The sequence below is a fragment of the Erythrolamprus reginae genome, chromosome 1 (genome assembly GCF_031021105.1).
Source record: "Erythrolamprus reginae isolate rEryReg1 chromosome 1, rEryReg1.hap1, whole genome shotgun sequence".
NCBI lineage: Eukaryota > Metazoa > Chordata > Lepidosauria > Squamata > Dipsadidae > Erythrolamprus > Erythrolamprus reginae.
Window position 1 is genome coordinate 405902819 of NC_091950.1, and position 22957 is coordinate 405925775.

The 22957-nt window shown below is 43.8% G+C and overlaps 2 protein-coding genes across 3 annotated transcripts in view; one reads left to right on the forward strand and one right to left on the reverse strand.

The window, feature by feature from the left end:
* Positions 1 to 19774, reverse strand: part of RFC2 (replication factor C subunit 2) — a 29615-nt gene extending 9841 nt beyond the window's left edge. Inside the window, exons 1-7 of the mRNA XM_070742503.1 lie at positions 19609 to 19774; positions 16955 to 17024; positions 15668 to 15709; positions 12970 to 13076; positions 12710 to 12811; positions 11251 to 11351; positions 3030 to 3187 (exon numbers count right to left, since the gene is read on the reverse strand). Of these exons, the coding sequence (XP_070598604.1) occupies positions 3030 to 3187; positions 11251 to 11351; positions 12710 to 12811; positions 12970 to 13076; positions 15668 to 15709; positions 16955 to 17024; positions 19609 to 19724 (696 nt within the window). The 5' untranslated portion in view covers positions 19725 to 19774. The remainder of the gene's footprint in view (positions 1 to 3029; positions 3188 to 11250; positions 11352 to 12709; positions 12812 to 12969; positions 13077 to 15667; positions 15710 to 16954; positions 17025 to 19608) is intronic.
* A 140-nt stretch (positions 19775 to 19914) lies between these two features.
* CLIP2 (CAP-Gly domain containing linker protein 2) overlaps positions 19915 to 22957 on the forward strand; it is a 132717-nt gene continuing 129674 nt past the window's right edge. For both annotated transcript variants that reach the window (XM_070735223.1, XM_070735221.1), the window contains exon 1: positions 19915 to 20076. The gene's annotated coding sequence lies outside the window, so the exon portion shown is untranslated. The remainder of the gene's footprint in view (positions 20077 to 22957) is intronic.

Sequence of the window (22957 nt, forward strand, 5' to 3'; positions counted from 1 at the left end):
TTCCAGGCGGTGGGGATAGGCGGGACAGGCCAAAAATGGGACGTGTAGATGCTGAAAATGGGACATGTGGTGGCAGTGATAGGTGGTGATGGCGCCAATGGGCGGAGCGATTCCCGCAGCCTGGAACAGCTGATGGGCAATATTCTGGGAGGCCAATCCAACCGCCAATCAGCTGTTTCTGTTAAATCAGGCCGTGCTGAAGCTGACCAGGCTGTTTGCTGCAAGAAGCAAATTGCTGGGAGGCAAAGGCAATTGCCACCCCTCCCCAAAAGCTAGGTGCGTCTTATACTTCTGTGCATCTTGCATTGGCATCCTTCAGTCTTGAAAGACCATGGTATCATGCTCTGGATTCCCCAGAGCATGAAGCCCCGGTAGGTTAGTATGTGCATCTTATAGTATAAAAAAACACGGTAATTTAAAACAAAATCTCAACAAGGGGAAAGAAACTCTCTCAATAAGAACTGAGCATCAACAGTGGGCATAAATCAATAGCTGGCATACTGCAGTATTGGAAAGACACCAGGAAATGGAATAATGCTAATTTCCACATACTATGCCAAATATGAAGCCACTTAATACTTTATAAAAACTATCACCTGAATTATTGGTCATGACCTTTAAAGCCCTACATGGCATTGGAACAGAGTACCTCCGGAACCGCCTGCTACTGCACGAATCCCAGTGACCGATAAGGTCCCACAGAGTTGGCCTTCTTCAGGTCCCGTCGACTAAACAATGTTGTTTGCTGGGCCCCAGGGGAAGAGCCTTCTCTGTGGCGGCCCCGGCCCTCTGGAACCAACTACCCCCGGAGATTAGAACTGCCTCCACCCTCCTTGTCTTTCGTAACTACTCAAGACTCACTTTTACCGCCAGGCATGGGGGAGTTGAGACACCTTTCCCCCAGGCTTTTTTATACTTTGTTTTATGTTTGGTATGAATGTGCTGTTTGGTTTTTTAAATAACGATAGGGTTTTATATGTTTTTTAATATTAGATTTGTTCCGCTGCTATATTGTTTTTATTACTGTTGTGAGCCGCCCCGAGTCTTCGGAGAGGGGCGGCATACAAATCTAATAAATAATAAAAATAATAATTATAATTCAGGGTGCTGAAAAAACATTTTAATGAGAGTGGAAATATTAAAATCAAACTATTGCAATCACCAGGATGGTAGACAATACTCCCACTTGGTTCTATCTGAAGAAGCCAACTCATTTTCATTCTGGGATGACATCAAAATTCATTTTATCTCAAATGAGTGGTCTTAAAAAATTTAGACCCCATTGAAGTATTAAATTTGGAACTTTTCTGTGAAGAAGCTGTATTATGTGACTAGGTATATGTTATACAATTTTTTTGAGTTGGCAACCATGGTCCAGCTTCATGATACAAACCTGTCTTACTTTCCATGAAAATTTTAAGCTGACCCATGAAATTATATTGTGATCACACATTGCATTGTCAGCTGTAAAAACTGCCACAGCTAGTATAATGCAAGTTAATCCAACCATTAATAACTGGGTAATTTGGACAGGGAGAGAGGGAGGGGGAAGAGAGGGGGAGAGAGTGAGAGTGGGGGGGGGGAGCGAGAGGGAGGCGGACAGAGAGAGGTTACATTTTCAAATCAGCAACTTTCTTCCAAAGGTTTTTTGCAACATCAATATTATATCTGCGCTATGTCACCAGCAGAATCAAAAGCCTTTGCTTGTCCAGCTGTTTCCCCAGTGCCCAGTTTCACCCAGCAAAAACAGGGGGAGAAGTACCGTACGGCAAAGCTACCATGTTTCTCCGAAACTGTCTTATATTAATTTTTGCTCCAAAAGTTGTGCTACGCCTTATTTTCGGGGGGTGCCTTATATTTCTCAAATAAGACAAATTCACAGGCAGAAAAGCTGACACCCCCAAAGAAAATGTACCATACGGTGCCGGTCAGTATGGCACCCACACACACAAACGACGGCACTTATATGGTACAACAGTATACTCCCGCTATTGCAGCTTCTGGTCACCAGAGGAACTACAATCTACGCACTGTAGTGGAGACCAATGTTCCCCTCTAATTTTTTTTCGGGGTGGGCAGAAAAGTATAGTGTCTGAGCGGCAGTCCCCTTGGGACTGGGCGGCAGAGGAGTACAAGCAAAGAAATAAACAAACAAATAAAAAAATAAATCCCTTTTTTTATTAAAAGAAATTAATAATAAAACAAAACAAAACTCTATTACTATTAAAACTAAAACAACCAGCAAATCCAAAAACATAACTATTAATAAAAACAGGTGAGGGCTGGGGGTTTTTTTCTCTGTTATTATTTAAGTGCTTTTACCATATGCTTTAAATCAAGAGTCACTTCTCTCTCTGTTTCTCTCTCCTGTCATTCTCTGCCTCAATCATTTTCTCATTTCTCTTTCCCCTCCTTTTTTCTATCATTTCTCTCTCCCTCTCTCTTCCTTCCACTCCTCTCTCTCTTGCTTTCTTCCTCTCTCACTCTCTCACTCTCTCTTCCTTCCTCTCTCCTCTCTCTCTCTTTCTTTCTTGCTCTCTCTCACTCTCTCTTCCTTCCTATCTTCTCTCTCTCTCTCTCCTTCTCTCTCTCTCTCCCTCCCTTCCTTCCACTTTTTTTCTCTTTGTCTCTCTCTTTTCCTTCCTTCCCCTCTTCCCCTCCCTCTCCCCTCCCTCTCTGGTGGAGACTGTAATGGCGGTGAGACAGCAGCAGACTGTGTCTACTGTACTGGACGGTACAAAGCGATGGAAGGGGCCAGCAGGGGACGCCACATTATTACGGTACCGCTATGAACAGCTTTGAATGGTACCGTATGTTTTTCCACCGTCCCGTATGTAAACTTGACTACGCCTTATTTTCGGGGGGTGCCTTATTTTAACAAATTCTGCAAAACCTCTGACACACCTTACTTTCGGGGTGCGTCTTATTTTCGGGGAAACAGGGTATTTAATTTTTGCCATGGTAAATTCATGTCTCAACTTTGGATGCTGACGGAATTAAAGAAGAAGCTGCAGAAGGACACTACCCACCTGCCTCATGTCTCCCTGGGCTGTGAAGATAATGGCTTCCAGACCATCATCTGTATATTGTACGTTCTCCTTCGCGATGATTTTCATGAGCCTCATAAGAATCTGGGCATCTGTTAGCTTGGTGTATCGCAGAACTGCACAGCGAGACTGGATGGGTTCTAGAGGGCAGTGAATTTAGAAGTGAAATTACATTCATTTGTCTTTATTTTTTTTACAAATAATGCAAGGTGCCAAATAATACCTAATACAGGTAATCTGCAACTTATGCCCACAATTGAGTCCAAAATTTCCATTGATAAGTGAGATGTTAAGTAAGTTTTAGCCTATTTTACAACCTTTCTTACTACAGTTGTTAATGAATCACTGCAGTTGTAAAGTTAGGAACATAGTTGTGAAGTAGATCTGGATTCTCCATTGACCTTGCTTGTTAGGAGGTAATAACTACATGGGGCTACCCTTGAAAAACATTCAGAGACTTCAGCGGGTTCAAAATGCAAAACGCGCGAGCTATAATGGGTGTACCGAGATACACCCGTATTATTCCAACTCTCCACAAGCTGCATTGACTACCAGTTGGTTTCTGGACACAATTCAAGGTGTTGGTTATTATCTTTAAAGCCCTACATGGACCAGACTATTACAGGACCGCCTTCTGCCTCTTACCTCTCAGGGCCCAAAGGATTGGTCTTCTCCAGGTCCCATCCACCAAACAAACCAGGCTCTTCTGGTGGGCCTGGGATCATGAATGATGGAGAGTATGTATGATTTTTAACGGTTATTAATGTATTTTTAGATAGATAGATAGATAGATAGATAGATAGATAGATAGATAGATAGATAGATAGTTAGATAGATAGATAGATGGTAGAGATAGATAGATAGATAGATAGATAGATAGATAGATAGATAGATAGATAGATAGATAGATAGATAGATGATAGGTGATCACAAGACCCCAGGACACTGCAACTGTCATAAATATGAGACAGTTGCAAACCATCTGAACTTTGATCATGGGACAAGGATGCTGCAATGGTTATAAATCCCAGCGTCTGGGCTGGTCCCACAGAGTTGGTCTCCTCATGGTCCCATCAGCCAGACAATGCCAGCTGGCGGGACCTAGGGGAAGAGCCTTCTCTGTGGGAGCCCCGGCCCACTGGAATCAAATCACCCAGAGATTCGCACTACCCCCACCCTCCTTGCCTTCCATAAGAATTTGAAAACACATTTCTGTCCCCAGGTCTGGGGTTATTAGACCCCAGCCTCTGCCCAATGAATATATTTGGTATGATAGTATGTGTGTGATTCTTTGATTTTAAATGTTTAGTTTTTAAGAATTTTTTTTAAAGTCATTACTCTATTTTTTTATTATTATTTTTTAATTTTTTTAATAAAGATATTAAACCAAACAACAAATACAACAGAAAAGAAAAAAGAAAAAGAAAAGACATATCAGTAAATTATAAATAAAACATATACATACAACATTTGGGAAACGAAAGCTTCCCCACTTCTTTTTTGAGTGTTCGATCAGAGAATTTTTCTTTGTCACTTAATATTAATTCTTTTATTTGACGTGTTGCTTTGCTTGAATTTTAATTATTTCTCCGTTGTTCTTTCCTTTAGCCAATCGTAAAATTTCACCCATATTTTATAATAATCTGAGTCTTCTTTTCCCTCTAATTTTTTGGACATCCTGTCCATCTCTGCACAGTCTAATATTTTTTTAATTACTATATTTTTACTATATTAAAAATATAGTAATTAAAAGTCATTACTCTATTAATTGGCCTAGAATGTTTTATTATTGTATTTTTCACTAAAATGTTGTAAGCCGCCCTGAGTACGCAGAGAGGAGCGGCATATAAGTCCAATAAATGAATGAATGAATGAATGAATAAATAAATAAATAAGTGTGAAAACCAGTCATAAATCACCTTTTTTCAGTGAAGTTGTAACTTCCAACAGTCGCTAACTGAATGGAGGGAAGTCAAAGACTATCCGTACTCTTCCCGCCACCACCAGACACAATAAGAACCCTATGAGGAGAACTGAGCTAAGAATGTGACTGGCCCAAGTCATCCAACTGGCTTTCATGCCTAATTTTTTTAATGCAACTCGATGCCTGGAATTAAATGCAGTTGTTTTAGGAACCCTGGAAGAAAATCATATTCAGCATCAATCATTATCTTTAAAATGTCTACTGTGACTGGTAGCAGCTGCCAGGGTTTGTGGTAGGAATTTCATGTTGGGAAATGCCAGAAACTGAACCCACAGTTTTCAATTATAGGAATATAGTCTCTGCAGTTTCAATTTGACCGATGTACTTTTCTTTGCATATAAGGAAGTTGGTTTTAGCACCCATGTCTGTGTGTACTGTGACAGAATGGTTGACATCCTTTCTAGATTTGAATTTATTATTATTTTTTAAATAATGTTTATTATTTTTTCCATTTTTTTAAAAAAATGACATTTTGATAATTTAATGCAGATCTATGCCCGATTTCTTATGTTTGTTACATCTCTTATATCACCCTTTTATAGATACATGTATTTCATTGCATGTTTCTATATTCCTTTTAATACTATTAATACTGGGTGAGTGAGAACATGTCCAATCTCACAAAGTATTTATACAGTGGTTTTCAAAATGTTCAAGACCATTCTACGACTGCAATTTTACAGCAGCTTTCAAGCTTTGTTATTATTAGAATATCTGCATATTTATTTATTTATTTACTTACTTATTTATTTAAATTTAATTAAATTTAATTTTTTTATTTATATGCTGCCCCTCTCCAAGAACTCGGGACGGCTTACAGCATATGAAAAAGACAATTAAATAATAAATAATAAATAATGGTTTAATGGTTCATATATTAGTAGCAGCTAGGATAGCCTTTGCGCAAAAATGGAAAGATACTGAGATTCCAAAAGAAATAGATATTCTCAAGAAAGTTTTAGATTGTGCCGAGCTTGATATGATGACGAGACGGTTAAATAACCAAGAAGAATCAGAATTTTATGATATTTAGCAGAAGGTATATACTTGGTGGGAAACAAAGAAAGAGATAAGTGTGTTGTTATATTACTTTGAATATTTGAATTTAGTAGTTAAATTGTATTAGATGGTGACTATTTACAATATAAATGTAAATTCTTCCTTCTCTTAAAAAATTCTCTATATATTTTCATAAACTCTTATACAGGTTTATATTTACTACCTTAAAATTGATACTTTCACATATTTCGTACACGATGTTAAATAACAAAATGACTCTTTCTCTTTTTTCTTTTTTATTACAATATGACTTCCACTTTGAGCGGAGCGACTGTAGCTCCACTAAATGTTGTATGTCATGTTTGTTATGTTTGTTTTTGAAAATTAATAAAATATTTTAAAAAAAGAAAAAGACAATTAAAAACATCTTAAACCCAATTAACTTAAAATTAACTAGTTTAAAAATCCAAATTTATTTCCAATTGCTCGCTCGCATTCACACAGCAACCATATATTTCATTCATTGGCCAGGGTCAAGTACTTAATAGCCCCAAGCCTGATGGCACAAATAGGCAAGGAGGGTGGGGGCAGTATGACTCTCCGGGGGAAGTTGGTTCCAGAGGGTCAGAGGCCCCACAGAGAAGGCTCTTCCCCTGGGTACTGTCAGGCAACGTTGTCTAGTTGACGGGACCTGGAGAAAGCCAGTCGCTCGGACTCATGCAGCAGGAGGCAGCCCTGTAAATAATCTGGTCCGATGCCATGTAGGGCTTTATAGCCTAATCAGCACTTTGAATTGTGTCTGGAAGCCAATCGGCAGCCAATGCAGCCCACAGAGTGCTGGAGAGACCTGGGCATGTCTATGAAGGCCCATGACTGCTCGCACGGCTGCATTTTGCACAATTTGTAGTTTCCGACCACTCTTCACTCTCAGCATTCTACTTGCTTTCCCTAACGCCTGACTGCACTGTTCACCCAGTCTCAAAATAGCAAGTACAGTGGTACCTCAAGATACGAACCCCTCGTCTTACGAACAACTCGTGATACGAACCCGGGGTTCAGAAAAAATTTGCCTCTTCTTACGAACTTTTTTCAAGTTACGATCGCCAAACCCGAACTTCCGGGTTCCGCGTTTGGGAGGCTGCTGGGAAGCCCCCCGGCTGTTTTAAAAGGTGACCGCCGGGCTGGGGGGCTTCCCAGCAACCCAACCCCAAACCCGGAAGTTCGGCAAAAGTTCGGGGTTCGGGAGGTTGCTGGGAAGCCCCCCAGCCCGGCGGTCACCTTTTAAAACAGCCGGGCGGCTTTCCAGCAGCCTCCCGAAGCCGAACGCCAAACGTTCGGAGGCTGCTGGAAAGTCCTACTTCTCCCCCCCAGCCAAAACCCCAAAGCCTGTTTGCTGCCACACGATTTAGCCAGGACAGGAGCGAAGTGACGTGGAGGAATGGGGAGCTGAAACCGGGCGGTTTCAGCTTTCCATCCCTTCACGTCACTTCGCCGCTAAATCGTGTGGCAGCAAACATGCTTTGGGGTTTTGGCTGGGGGGGAGAAGTAGGACCTTCCTAACTCCCTCCCCCCAAGCCAAACCCCCAAAGCATGTTTGCTGCCACACGATTTAGCGGCGAAGTGACGTGGATGGATGGAAAGCTGAAACCGGGCTGTTTCAGCTTTCCATCCCTTCACGTCCCTTCACCGCTAAATCGTGTGGCAGCAAACATGCTTTGGGGATTTGGCTGGGGGGGAGAAGTAGGACCTTCCTAACTCACTCCCCCCCAGCCAAACTCCCAAAGCACATTTGCTGCCACACAATTTAGCGGCGAAGTGACGTGGATGGATGGAAAGCTGAAACCGGGCTGTTTCAGCTTTCCATCCCTTCACGTCCCTTCGCCGCTAAATCGTGTGGCAGCAAACATGCTTTGGGGTTTTGGCTGGGGGGGAGAAGTAGGACCTTCCTAACTCCCTCCCCCCCAGGCAAACCCCCAAAGCATGTTTGCTGCCACACGATTTAGCGGCGAAGTGACGTGGATGGATGGAAAGCTGAAACCGGGCTGTTTCAGCTTTCCATCCCTTCACGTCCCTTCGCCGCTAAATCGTGTGGCAGCAAACATGCTTTGGGGATTTGGCTGGGGGGGAGAAGTAGGACCTTCCTAACTCCCTCCCCCCCAGCCAAACCCCCAAAGCATGTTTGCTGCCACACGATTTAGCGGCGAAGTGACGTGAAGGGATGGAAAGCTGAAACCGCCCGGTTTCAGCTCCCCATTCCTCCACGTCACTTCGCTCCTGTCCTGGCTAAATCGTGTGGCAGAAAACAGGCTTTGGGGTTTTGGCTGGGGGGGAGGGAGTTAGGAAGGTTCTACTGCCTCCTCCCCCAGCCAAAAACACAAAGCCAGGCAGCCTCCAGCCGCCAAAGGAGCCTCCTGATTCTCCCCGCTTCTCTGTCCCGCTCATTGCCCGTGTCCGGCAGAAGCTGCTGCCCGACTGCTCTTAGCCGGCGGGATGCAAAGTGCTGGGGTGGGGGTGGGGGTCCTGACAGCCCCCCCACCCCAATGCGAGCGGCGGGGAGTCACCCATGGCCGGCAGAAGATCGCTCTTGCTGACCTGATGCCTTGCGGTGAAGCCGGGCAAGAGCGATCTTCTGCCGGCCATGGGCGAGCGGCGGGGAGTCGCCCATGGCCGGCAGAAGATCGCTCTTGCCCGGCTTCCCCGCGAGGCAGCAGGTCAGCAAGAGCGATCTTCTGCCGGCCATGGGCGACTCCCCGCCGCTCGCCCATGGCCGGCAGAAGATCGCTCTTGCCCGGCTTCCCCGCAAGGCATCAGGTCAGCATTCTGGACGGGCAGGCGGCGGGCGAGGAGGGGGGAAGCCTCGCGGGGAAGTCGGGCAAGAGCAATCTTCTGCCGGCCATGGGCGAGCGGCGGGGAGTCGCCCATGGCCGGCAGAAGATCGCTCTTGCTGACCTGCTGCCTCGCGGGGAAGCCGGGCAAGAGCGATCTTCTGCCGGCCATGGGCGAGCGGCGGGGAGTCGCCCATGGCCGGCAGAAGATCGCTCTTGCTGACCTGCTGCCTCGCGGGGAAGCCGGGCAAGAGTGATCTTCTGCCGGCCATGGCGACTCCCCGCCGCTCGCCCATGGCCGGCAGAAGATCGCTCTTGCCCGGCTTCCCCGCGAGGCAGCAGGTCAGCATCCTCGGCGGGCGAGCGGCGGGGAAGCTGGCGGCTGTGGCAGCTGCTGCAAGAGGCTTCCCCGCCTCCTCAAAGCAGCCTCCCAAACCCGAACTTTCGCTGAGAAGCCCCGCCGCCCGGCTGTCACCTTTGAAAACAGCCGGGGGGGCTTCTCAGCAGCCTCCCAACCCGAACCCGGAAGTTCGGGTTTGGCGTTGGGGTTCAGGAGGCTGCTGGGAAGCCCCCCCCGCTGTTTTAAAAGGTGACAGCCGGGCGGCAGCGGTTTTTTGCGTTTTTTTGTTGTTGCACGGATTAATTGACTTTACATTGTTTCCTATGGGAAACAATGTTTCATCTTACGAACCTTTCGTCTTACAAACCTCCTCCTTGCACCAATTAAGTTCGTATCATGAGGTATTACTGTAGAATGCTTGGCTGCATAGCTAGAGGTATAACAAGCAGGAAGAGGGAGATTGTGATTCCGCTGTATAGAGCGCTGGTGAGACCACATTTGGAATACTGTGTTCAGTTCTGGAGACCTCACCTACAAAAAGCTATGGATAAAATTGAACGGGTCCAAAGACGGGCTACAAGAATGGTGGAAGGTCTTAAGCATAAAATGTATCAGGAAAGACTTAATGAACTCAATCTGTATAGTCTGGAGGACAGAAGGGAAAGGGGGGACATGAACAAAACAATTAAATATGTTAAAGGGTTAAATAAGGTTCAGGAGAGACGTGTTTTCAATTGGAAAGTGAACACAAGAACAAGGGGGCACAATCTGAAGTTAGTTGGGGGAAGGATCAGAAGTAATGTGAGAAAACATTATTTGACTGAGAGTAGTAGATGCTTGGAACAAACTTCCAGCAGACGTGGTCGGTAAACCCACAGTAACTGAATTTAAACATGCCTGGGATGAACATATATCCATCCTAAGATAAAATACAGAAAATTGTATAAGGGCAGACTAGATGGACTGTGAGGTCTTTTTCTGCCGTCAATCTTCTATGTTTCTATACCCCATGTAGGCAACCCCCATATGTGAATCAGAACCAAGAATAAACATCTGGGGCAAGTCCACTTGCAGAAATAAATTTCAAATGTAGAACTTCTGCTACTCTCACCTGCATTTTTACGCCAGCCCCTAATGACTGCGCCTTGCAAGAATTCTCTTTAATCTTATAAAGCAAAAGGACATTTACGGTTTTTAAGCTTCTATCTGTACCTTGATGTTTACATTGCGAGAATAGAAATACAGTGATACCTTGTCTTACAAACTTAATTGGTTCCGGGATGAGGTTCTTAAGGTGAAAAGTTTGTAAGACGAAACAATGTTTCCCATAGGAATCAATGGAAAAGCAATTAATGCGTGCAAACCCAAAATTCACCCCTTTTGCCAGCCGAAGCGCCCGTTTTTGCGCTGCTGGGATTCCCCTGAGGCTCATCTCCATGCGAAACCCCACCTCCAGACTTCCGTGTTTTTGCAATGCTGCAGGGGAATTCCAGCAGGGGAATCCCAGTATCGCAAAAACGAACGCTTCGCTGGCAATGGATGTCCAGACGTGGGGTTTCCCAGCGAAGGGAGCATCAATGAAATCGCAGCATCGCAAAAACACCGAAGTCCTCGAAACTCCACCTCCGGACCTCTGTATTTTTGCGATACTGCGATTTCACTGAGGCTCCCCTCGCTGGGAAACCTCACCTCCGGACTTCCGTTGCCAGCGAAGCGCCCGTTTTTGCACTGCTGGGATTCCCCTGCTGCATCACAAAAGCACAGAAGTCCGGAGGTGGGGTTTCCCATGGAGGGGAGCCTCAGGGGAATCCCAGCAGTGCAAAAACGTGTGCTTTGCTGGCAACGGAAGTCTGGAGGCGGGGCATCCCAGGGGCGGTGGTGGGTTTTAAAGGTGAAAATAGTTTGTAAGAAGAGGCAAAAAAATCTTAAACCCCGGGTTTGTATCTCAAAACGTTTGTATGACGAGCCTATTGTAAGACGAGGCATCACTGTATTTATTTCCGATCTAGGAATAAGTGAGAGAGATCTCCTTTCCAAGTGGCCCATGGTACTTACCTATGATTTTGTCAGAAGCATTGCAAGCCAGAGCAAAGCGAGTAGTTTTAGAATAAATTTCCATAGTGCGTCTCAAAGCTTGCTGGGCTCCATCTGTCATGCTGGTGGAGGAATAATAGAAAAGACAAAATAAATTTAAGCCATGTAAAGCTCATCAAAAGTCCTGTGATCATTGGACAATATACCTTGTCCAGGACATGCTATTTACTAATGTAAAGAGTTTCACTCAGCCTGACCTTAAAGAAAAACAGATTAACGTTTGTTATTTATGCTGCATAAGATACAATAAAAATTATTGACATATTGCATAGGCAAGATACAAGTTTTACCATGGAAATACAGAACCACTCTACCAAGCATTGGATAATTTTTTTCAAAAAAAGGTGTAGCAATGGCTTAACTGCCTAAAGTTCTAGAGGAATTATTCTTTCATCTGCCCTGGTTTGGTTCTGCAACCCAACAAGACCGACACAGACTTCAGAGGATAATTAGAACTGCAGAACTGCCCTGTTTCCTCCCAGGAGATTCCTAGAGAGGCCCCATGAGGCTTCTCCCCACCTTTTCTGGTTACAGTTTTGGAGGCTCAGGTTTGTAAGTGGGAAATGGTTCATGAGAAGAGGCAAAAAAAAATCTTGAACAACAAGTTCTTATCTAGAAAAGTTCGTAAGTAGAAGCGTTCTTAGGTAGAGGTACCACTGTATTTAAATAATTTAAAGACTCCTTCTGGACAGAAAGCTAGGCACCATATAAATTTAATAAAATAAATATTGTGAAATTAACTATTATTATTATTATTATTATTATTAATAATAATAATAATAATTAGATTTGTATGCCGCCCCTCTCAGAGGACTTGGAGCGGCTCACAACAAGAAAAAAAAACCCAGTACAAATCCAATATTTAAAAAACAGTTTAAAACCCTTAACATAAAAACAATCATACATCTCATGCAGACCATACATAAAGTGGAAACGGCCCAGGGGAATCAATTTCCCCATGCCTGACGGCAGAGGTGGCTTTTGAGGAGTTTGCGAAAGGCAAGAAGGGTGGGGGCAGTCCTAATCTCCGGGGGGAGTTGATTCCAGAGGGTCAGGGCCGCCACAGAGAAGGCTCTTCCCCTGGGTCCCGCCAGACGACATTGTTTCATCGACGGGACCTGGAGAAGGCCAACTCTGTGAGACCTAACCGGCTGCTGGGATTCGTGCGGCAGAAGGTGGTCCCGGAGATATTCTGGTCCGATGCCATGTAGGGCTTTATAGGTCATAACCAACACTTTGAATTGTGACCGGAAACTGATCGGCAACTAATGCAGACTGCGGAGTGCTGGTGTAACATGGGCATAACTAGGGAAGCCCATGATTGCTCTCGCAGCTGCATTCTGCACAATCTGAAGTTTCCGAACACTCTTCATTATACAATATAGGTGATTGTTGGAGTGAGGAAAAAAAACCTATTCACCTGTCTGCTTCATCCAAGATAATTATTTTATGCCGGCCTTTTGGAAGTGTGACTTTTTGTTGCGCAAACATCTTGATTTTGTTCCTGACGACGTCAATGCCTCTGGAAGTAAAAGGTTCAGTTATTACTTATTCACTGATATTAAACCTTGAGAGGAAGCAGCATGATCCTTGCAAACTATTTTAAGAGGTCTCGTCTGTTGAAGAATGGAGTGAAATGGCTTAAATTAAACCCAGCTCTCCCTGCAACCTTTGATTCACCTGTCATTTGATGCGTTGAGCTCCAAAACGGCATCCTTCAATGCAGAGCCCAGAAGCGCACGAGCCAGACAAAGAATGCTGGTGGTTTTGCCAGTTCCTGGTGGGCCCTTAAAAAGAAAATAAAGAGATTCCAAAAGATTTAGCCATCCCACTGTTAGGGACAACTTGGAATTTCAAAAATATGATGTTATTTCTTGAAACATATCACCCACTGAAGCTTTAAATCTAAAGAAGCATGCAGACTTAAAAGTATAATCAATGAGAGCTAATTACATGAGTTACTGGCACAAAAAATACAGTACAGTATACCTCTAGATACGAGCTGCTCCACATGCGAGTATTCCAAGTTACGAGCTGAGACGCGAGCAAAATTTCTGTTCAACACCCGAGCTCAAATTCGGGATACGAGCCGAGTGTCCACTAGGTGGCGCAAGAATTCCATTTTTTCCAGTTATCTGGGCGCGAAAAGCCAAATTTAAATGCATTCATTCGAGATATGAATTGATCGACATCCGAGCTCGGCTCTGGCACGAATTAAACTCGTATGTCGAGGTACCACTGTATACTTAATATTTACTTAAGGGACTGTCTCTCCCCAGTTGTTTCTATTTATCCTATTTTGGAGGAAGGGCATATTCTAAGCCCTTGATTGAAAACCTATGGCAGAGCCCTCTCTGCGGGCATGCAAGCCATAGCCCAGCTCCACTCCACCACGCATACATGGACGCCTCCCGTTGCCCAACTGATTTTTGACTATCGGTCACACATACGTAGAACATATGCGGGAGATGTGAGCACATGCTCGGGATGGGGGAATTTGCATGTGCATGTGCGGGGGGGAGAGCATGGCGGGCTGTGGAACCCTCCCCAGCCTGTTTTGGTCCCAGGAGGCTGGAGGGAGGCCTGCTAGGCCCAAAACAGAGTGTGGAGGGTGTGGTGCCCCACCGGTGGCCCGTTTTTGGTCCCAGGAGGCTTCAGGGAGGCCTGCTAGGCCCAAAATGGGTGGGATGTAGTGCCCCCTGTGGCCCGTTTTTGGTCCCTGGAGGCTGCAGGGAGTCCTGCTAGGCCCAAAATGGGCATGGGGGGCGGTCACATGCATATGCGTGGGGGGAGCAGAGGGGTTCATGCACACATGCATGGGGTGTGGGGTATATGTGTTGCATGCACATTGTATTATGGGTGCTGACACCTGATGAGAAAAAGGCTAGCCATCATTGCTCTAGGTACAGGGAGTGTCAACTGATAGGAAACACTAAGAGAGCATTTTCTGTTGTGGCCCCCACCCTTTGGAACATCATTCCCTTGTGATTAGATTAGCCCAGCCCTTCCTGGTCTTTTAAACTTGCCTTTTACTTTACCTAGTCCCGGGCCAGTTTACAGCCAACCTGCTAGCTGTGTGGATGATAGGTTAGGTTATGCCCAACTGCTAAGTGTTTCCATTTTTATTTGTTCTTATATTGTGTGTTTTTATTTGTTTTATTCTGAACGACCTAGAGCAGTGATGGCGAACGTTTTTTCCTCGAGTGACGAAAGAGCATGCGTGTGCGCTATCACACATGCACAAGTGCCCATACCCACAATTCAAAGCCTGGGGAGCACGAAAACACCTTCCCCCACTCCCAGAGGCCCTCTGGAGGCTAGAAATGGCCTGTTTTCCCAACTACTGATGGGCCCAGTAGGCTCGTGTTTCATCCTCCCCAGGTTCCAAAGGCTTCCCTGGAGCCAGGGGAGGGTAAAAAAGCCCTTCCCCATCTCCCCGGAGGCTCTCTGGAAGCCAAAAACAATCTCCCAGAGCCTCTGTGAGAGCCAAAAATCAGCTGGCCGGCACACACTTGCACGTTGGAGCTGAGCTAGGACAATGGCTCGCGTGCTAGCAGATATGGCTCCACGTGCCGCCTGTGGCACCCGTGCCATAGGTTCGCCATCACTGACCTAGAGTCATGACCGAGAGTCATGGAAAAGTGAGATTGGCAGCTATATCAATTGAATGAATAAATGATGGGATTGTCATCACTTACTGATTGTGCAGAATGCAGCTGCGAGAGCAATCATGGGCTTTCCGAAGTATGCCCATGTTTCACCAACACTCCACAGTCTGCATTGGTTGCCGATCAGTTTCCGGTCACAATTCAAAGCGTTGGTTATGACCTATAAAGTCCTTCATGGCATTGGGCCAGAATATCTCAGAGACCGCCTTCTGCCGCACGAATCCCAGCGACCGGTTAGGTCCCACAGAGTTGGCCTTCTCCGGGTCCCGTCGACTAAACAATGTCGTTTGGTGGGACTCAGGGGAAGAGCCTTCTCTGTGGTGGCTCCGACCCTCTGGAACCAGCTCCCCCCAGAGATCAGGATTGCCCCCACCCTCCTTCCTTTTTGTAAACTTCTTAAAACCCACCTCTGCCGTCAGGCATGGGGGAATTGAAACATCTCCCCCTTGCCCATGTAGTTTTTGTGTATGATTCGATTGTGTGTTGTTTTTTATATATTGGGGTTTCTTTTTGGGACTTTTTAATCTAATCTAGATTTTTAAATATTAGATTTGTTACTATGTACTGTTCTTCACCATTGTTGTGAGCTGCCCCGAGTCTGCGGAGAGGGGTGGCATATAAATCCAATAAATCTAATCTAATCTAATCTGTGACTTATTTTTTTAAAGATGGCACTTGGCTTCGAAACAAATTATTTTGTCAATACTTACAGCAATAATAATATTTGGAACATTTCCTTCTCTTGCAAACACCTAGGAAAAAGAGGCAAAAAAGGACAGTGAATTAAAAATGCAAGTTTCTGTACTTGGAAATTACAGTAAGTATTCCAAATTTTGAAGGGTTATGTCTATAGTCATATAGGTGTTTCAAAATCTCTTTCAACTTTCTTATCAATGCCAGTTAGGTCCCACAGAGTGGGTCTTCTCCGGGTCCCGTCAACGAAACAATGCCACTTGGCGGGGCCCAGGAGAAGAGCCTTCTCTGTGGCGGCCCCGGCCCTCTGGAACCAACTCCCCCCAGAGATTAGAACTGCCCCTACCCTCCTTGCCTTTTGTAAGCTACTCAAAACCCACCTCTGCCGCCAGGCATGGGGGAATTAAGACTTCTTCCCCCCCCCCCCCCAGGCTGATACAACTGTATGTATGGTATGTTTGTACGTATGTTGGTTTTATACATTTAGGGGTTTTAAGTTAGTTTTTAGTATTGGATTTTTTTACTGTATATTGTTCATGTATATTGTTCATGACTGTTGTTCGCCGCCCCGAGTTTTCGGAGAGGGGCGGCATATAAATCCAATAAATTGAATTGAAAAATTGAATTGAATTTTTGCCTTCCTTAATGGTCTTCCGCACCTATGTTCTAAGCAAGTTCTGTTTTTAAAATTTGAAATAAGATTTTAAAGGTGGCAACATAAGAATAGAAACCTCTTACTTGTCTCTGTTTAAATACTGTGCTAAAGAATCATCTTCAATCTGTATTGAGCAAATAACAAACAAGGAATTCCATGCAACATGCTGTCACTTATGGCAATAAGTGGTCTTGGTATTCAGACAAGTGCTTAAATATAGGATTGAATTCATCTATTACTTTTTTTTTTACCCTTTGGCCTTGTCTCATGGTAAACAAAAAGGCATAAAAAAAGAGAGTACCAGCAAATGATTCACCCTCTGTGATTTAGTGCCAAGAACAGAAAACATTTAGAGCCCTTATAATAACAACACTTACTAAACTGAGTCTAGAAACAGTGTTTGAAGTGAACCCAACATAGAGCACTAGAGCATTAGCTGTAGCCATAGGCAACCGAGAATTCCACGCAGATATTTGGATATTGTCGTCTTCAAAACAAAGAACAAAGAAATGTAACTCTCCTTCATTTTGGTGCCAGGAAAATAACTCCCCTAGTTACAAGACCTACTTAAAGCACATTTATGAATGCATCTTAAAATTTCACAGCCATTGAAAGAACCATTCTTCTTACAATAAAGTGGTTTCCATACCTCTAATCTGCTAACAGTGTCTTCATTGCCAACAATTTCCGACATCTTTATTGGCCTGTATTTTTCAACCCTGTTGGACAAGACACATTAACACTCTCCCCTATGCCAACAGCAAAAGAAAGGAAATGCAGTTGAAAGAGGCTGGGAAATTGGGGGAGCTGAAGCAGAAAATGAAGTTTGGAAACAAGTATGGGGTGGGGGAAGAGCTGGAAACAGAGAAAATAGGTTAGTAAGTCCTAAAATACTTTTCCCCAATTGGCATCTATTGTATTAAATAGCATATTGTGTGGGTTAATACAATAAGCTCAATTCTAAATTGAGGGGTAGGACAAATTACAGTGGTACCTCTACTTATGAACTTAATTTGTTCCACGACCAGGTTCTTAAGTAGAAAAGTTTATAAGAAGCAATTTTTCCCATAAGAATCAATGTAAAAGCAAATAATGTGTGCAATTGGTGAAACCACAGGGAGGTTGGAGACCCTGTTTCCTCCCAGGAGATTCCTAAAGAGGCCCCACGGAGGCTTCTCCTTGCCTTTTCCAGCCGTTTCTTCCCAGGGGATTCTTAGAGAGGCCCCACGGAGGCTTCTCCCCACCTTTTCCGGCCATTTCCTCCCAGGAGATTTCTAGAGGCCCCACGGAAGCTTCTCCCCGCCTTTTCCGGCCCTGTTTCCTCCCAGGAGATTCCTAGAGAGGCCCCACGGAGGCTTCTCCCCACCTTTTCCGGCCATTTCCTCCCAGGAGATTTCTAGAGGCCCCACAGAAGCTTCTCCCCGCCTTTTCTGGCCGTTTCCTCCCAGGAGATTCCTAGAGAGGCCCCACGGAGGCTTCTCCCTGCCTTTTCCGGTTACAGTTTCGGAGGCTCGGGTTTGTAAGTGGAAAATGGTTCTTGAGAAGAGGCAAAAAAATCTTGAACACCCGGTTCTTACCTAGAAACGTTTGTAAGTTCATAGGTAGGGGTACCACTGGACAGTGGCTGACTTCACATGGCATATTATGTCCACATCATCTCTTGCTGGTGAGCTGGTTCCTACATGCTGACCAGTAGCGGGTTGCATGTGCAGGAAGAAAAATCTTGTGACGGGATGCATGCAAGAGATTTTGGAAGCAAAAAAAATTGCTGAAATTTCGCACGAGCACGTCCCCTCGCAAAATTTTGCTTTCTGCACATGCAGGAGAAGCAGCGCACCAGTAGCAGTGGCAGCGGCAATCCGCTAATGATGCTGACCATGTTGTGCAAAGTCAAAAATCATTTTCAGAAAATACAGATCTCTTCCAAATCAAGTAGCTACTGGTACCCAACATGGAAAGCTTCATCAGTATTAACCTGGACCAGGATTTTTTGTGACTTAGTATAACAATAACTCTGAGTCATTGGGAGTTGGGCAGCATACTTATTTAATATTGTTATTCTGTACAAATGAAAGGTCTTGCTAGATGATAGTTCTATGGCAGCATCACACTAAAACCCTTGAATTTTGAAAAAACTAAATACAAGTAGTCCTCAATGTACGACCGCAATTGAGCCCAAAATTTCTGTTAAGTGAAACATTTGTTAAGTGAGTGTTGCCCCGTTTTACGACATTTGCCAGTTGTTAAATGAATCACTGCACTTGTTAAGCTGTTAACATATTGAAGCTGTCTTTTCTAGCACAAAGCCGAAAGCACCAGCTGAAGATGACGAGTGGGACCTTGTCAAAACATCACCAAGATTCTATCATCTGACATGGAAAATGACCCAAATAGGCCAATACACATACACACACACACACACACACAAATTTATTATTATTTATTAATTAGATTTGTATGCCGCCCTTCTCCAAAGACTCAAAGAAGCAACAGCCACCACCATTTCCGGAACGTTTAAAATTTATTTAAAACTACTAAAATTACTTAGCTTTGGTTAGTCCTCTGCTAACTTCATCAAAGTATTACACCCTTTTTTTTTAATTACACATAAAAATATGCCATCCAGTTGAGGTCAACTCTTTATCACCACCTTGATAGATTTTGCCTATGACTAGACTAGTCTTTAAGTTCTCCCAACCATTACTTTCTCAAATGCCTCTACCAAATCTGTGTTATGTCCCTTAAATAATCTATCCTCATCATTATATTTTCATTCCACCTTTTAAATGTGTAATTCTAAGTTATGAACTTACCTAATAACCCTTCCTCCTAAATTCCCCCCAACAGTAACACCCCTGTAAGGTGAATGGGCTGAGAGTTCTGGCCCAGAGTCACCGAGCTGGCTTGAATGGATTACAGAGACCTAAAACTATTTAATCTTCTGATTTCTAGCCCAATGCCTTGACATTACACCAAACTAACTTCCATTTTTCTCTAAAAATCTAGAAATGTCAATGCAAACTCCGATCGGCCACTAGAGGGCAGGGAAAACGCTCTTAGGCACTCCGTCGCACTCTGCTGCCATCTAATGGCCCTTCAGAGTTTTGCAGCCCAGGTCTGCTTAAGCGGCCCCCGTGCAATTGTCTCGCTACTCACCTCCCCAAAGTCACTATCTTAACAAAAAGAGCACCGCTTCTTATTGCTGCGCTATCAACCTAACTGTGCGGACCCCTTCCCCCGGCTTAGCAAACCCTCAACAACTCCCTTTGGTGGGCCTGCCCTTCCTCCCCGGCTGTTTCTCACCAGGGCAATTCATAGTGGCCGCTCCCGGCAGACGTAGTAGAAGTAGATGCGCCATCAGCAGCGCTCTCGCCTTGTTTCCCTCCTTCAAGCAGCTTCCCCGTCTCGGACGCCGCCATTAGCGCTTCCCGCCGAAAGGCTTTCAAGCCCCGCCCCCTATATACGTCAAACAAATGCGCGGGAGGCCATTTCGACGGAGGGCAAGGACAGGGTAAGTCATGCGGATTTCAAAAAGTGACGCTCGCATGGTCCTTTTGCCCTTAGTTGGGTCCTGACGTCGCGGAGCGTCCTGGTCTCCTGGTTCCCATCAGAGGAGGCGGGTTGAGAATTTGGATGTTGGTGGAAGATGTGGCTCTACGATAAGAACCCATCGGGAGGATTCTGATTTAATCCAAAATGACTATGATAGATAGTTTCTTATTTTGTATGTCTATGCTTTCACTTGCTGCACTGCAGGCAGAAATCCAGCTGGTGAGGTTTTGGTTTTTTTTTCTTATCACTTCTTTATCCATTGTTAAATTAATTCAAACTATAATTCTACACTTGTATGACAAATATCAAATAAATAAACAAACAAACAAACAAATAAATAAATAAATAAATAAATAAATAAGGTTAAGAAGAAATTGGACAGCAATTTCTCCGGAATAATAATAATAATAATAATAATAATAATAATAATAATAATAAATTAGATTTGTATGCCGCCCCTCTCTGAAGATGTGGAGGGGTTCATATATAAGATTTCGTGCTTGAGCAGGGGTTTCTAGAAGATCTCCAAGGTCCCTTCCAACTTTTATTCTGTAAACCATATTGTGTTATATTCAGATGTGAGAATGGCTGTGGGTATCCCAGGAGCAGAATAATAATAATAATAATAATAATAATAATAATAATAATAATAATAATAATAATAATAACAACAACAACAACAACAATTTATTAGACTTGTATGCCGCCCTTCTCCGAAGACTCGAAGATAAAACTCAAAAAATTAGAATATCGTGCAAAAGTTCATTTATTTCAGCAATGCATCTTTTCAATTTTTTGAGTTTCAACTGTATAACTTAATGTTCAGCAACAAATGACAGCAACTTCATTGCTTGCAAAAAGTGGTAAACATACAATCGTAAGCATCACCTCAAGGAGATTAATATGCAAGGCACAGAGAGACAGATAATGTGTCATTGAGGTGATGAATTTGAGGGGACTAAAGTTATCTCTCTAAAAGGACTGCACACACATCCCTCTTGTTTTCCTGTTCATAAATTTAATAGCTGCTGCTCTGGAGCATTAAGTGAGCATTGAGTATTGCCAAAGAGTGTTGGCCAAAACTTGCCATTGCTTGGGTTGTTGAGGCCTCCTACTTCAAAAAGAGAACTCAACTCTTATTAAATAAATGTTTGGGTATAGCCTCCTTTACCACTTTACCTAAATAGTTAATATTTGAACTATGTGAACCATCTATATGGTTTTCATAACTATAGTAGAGAAGTGGTTTGCGACAGCAACCAGTGGAAGGAAGAGGGGATAGATAACATCATATACACAAAAGATGCAAATTATCTACTCCATATCTCTTGTGTTATATTGTGAATGGTGCATATTACATCATTTGTGTAATTAATGTAATGACATTGTGATGTGTAGGACGTCCTGACTTCTTCCAGATGCTTATGGTTGTAGCCTTTTTCTGAGATTTTCTCCCCTTGGCCCAGTTCCTCCTGGTGATACTTTACTAATGATATCCAAATCTCCTTGACCTTTTTCCAAGATCAACTAAGATTTATTGTATATTGCTATTTGCTGCAACATTTTAGCATTAGCAATAGCATTTAGACTTATATAGCCCTTCATAGTGCTTTACAACCCTCTCTAAGCAGTTTACAGAGAGTAAGCCTATTGCCTCCAACAATCTGGGTCCTCATTTTAACGAGCTTGAAAGGATGGAAGGCTGAGTCAACCTTGAGCCTACTGAAATTCAATCTGCCAAACTGCTTGTAGCCAGTGATCAGCAGAAGTAGCTTACAATACTGCACTCTAACCACTGCACCACTGAGGCTTTTGAGGTCCTAAGCAACTTGACATATTATTAAGGATTTAGAAAATTGTGAGATCTGTGAATAGCAGCACCATATGATTACCTGCAAAATTGCAATTTAGAGAGGTGTACTGCATCTTTCCTCTTGGTCTGGTCATTGGGTCCCCCTCCACATGAAGGAGAATGGAAGAGTTTCTGTGATGTTCTACTTTGTGCTGTGGTGGTGCAGGGCTTAGCATGCAATACTGCAGCTAATTTCTGCTGACTGCCAGCAATTTGGCAGTTCAAGTCTCACCAGGCTCAAGGTTGACTCAGCATTCCATCCTTCCCAGGTAAAATGAGGACCCAGATTGTTGGGAGCAATATGCTGACTCACTAAGTGACTCTGCAAATCATTTAGAGAGGGCTGTAAAGCATTGTGAAGCAATATGCTTACACTGCTCAAAAAAATAAAGGGAACACTTCAACAACAGAATATAACTCCAAGTAAATCATACTTCTGTGAAATCAAACTGTCCACTTAGGAAGCAACACTGATTGACAATTTCAGATGCTGTGTTGTGCAAATGGAATAGTTGTGCAAATGAAATATTCAATGAGAATATTTCATTCATTCAGATCTAAAATATGTTATTTGAGTGTTCCCTTTATTTATATTTTTGAGCAGTGTTTAAGACTGTTATTGACAGGTGACAGAATGACAATTGTCCCGCCAAGCTGACCATAGAATCTCTATAGACGAGGAGGAGAATGACTCTCTATTGCTTTTGTACCTTGTGTGAGCCATAAGATGTTCCAGAATTCATTTCTGTTCCGTTCCTGTGTCCTAGATCAGTGTTTCCCAACCTTGGCAACTCAAAGATATTTGGACTTCAACTCCCAGAATTCCCCAGCCAGCGAATGCAGTATTTATATATTTAAAAAGAGCCTCGGCAGGGCAGTGGTTAGAGTGCACTCCTGCAAGCTACTTCTGCTGCCAGCAGTTTGACAGCTCAAATCTCATCAGGCTCAAGGTTGACTCTACCTTCCATCCTTCCAAGGTTGGTAAAATGAGGACCCAGATTGTTGGGGACGATATGCTGACTCTGTTAACTGCTTAGAGAGGGCTATAAAGCACTGTGAAGCAGTATATAAGTCTAAGTGCTATTACTATATGCCTTTTTTGATTTTGTATATTCAGTGACGGGCGATTGTGGTTTCTAAACCCTGGTTTATAGTTTAGCATTATTGCCAATCCAGCCAATTGTGGCTTATTTAGTGAACCAAATTAAGCAAGCAATAGCCTTAGCCTTAGAAGAATAAGCGAACCAG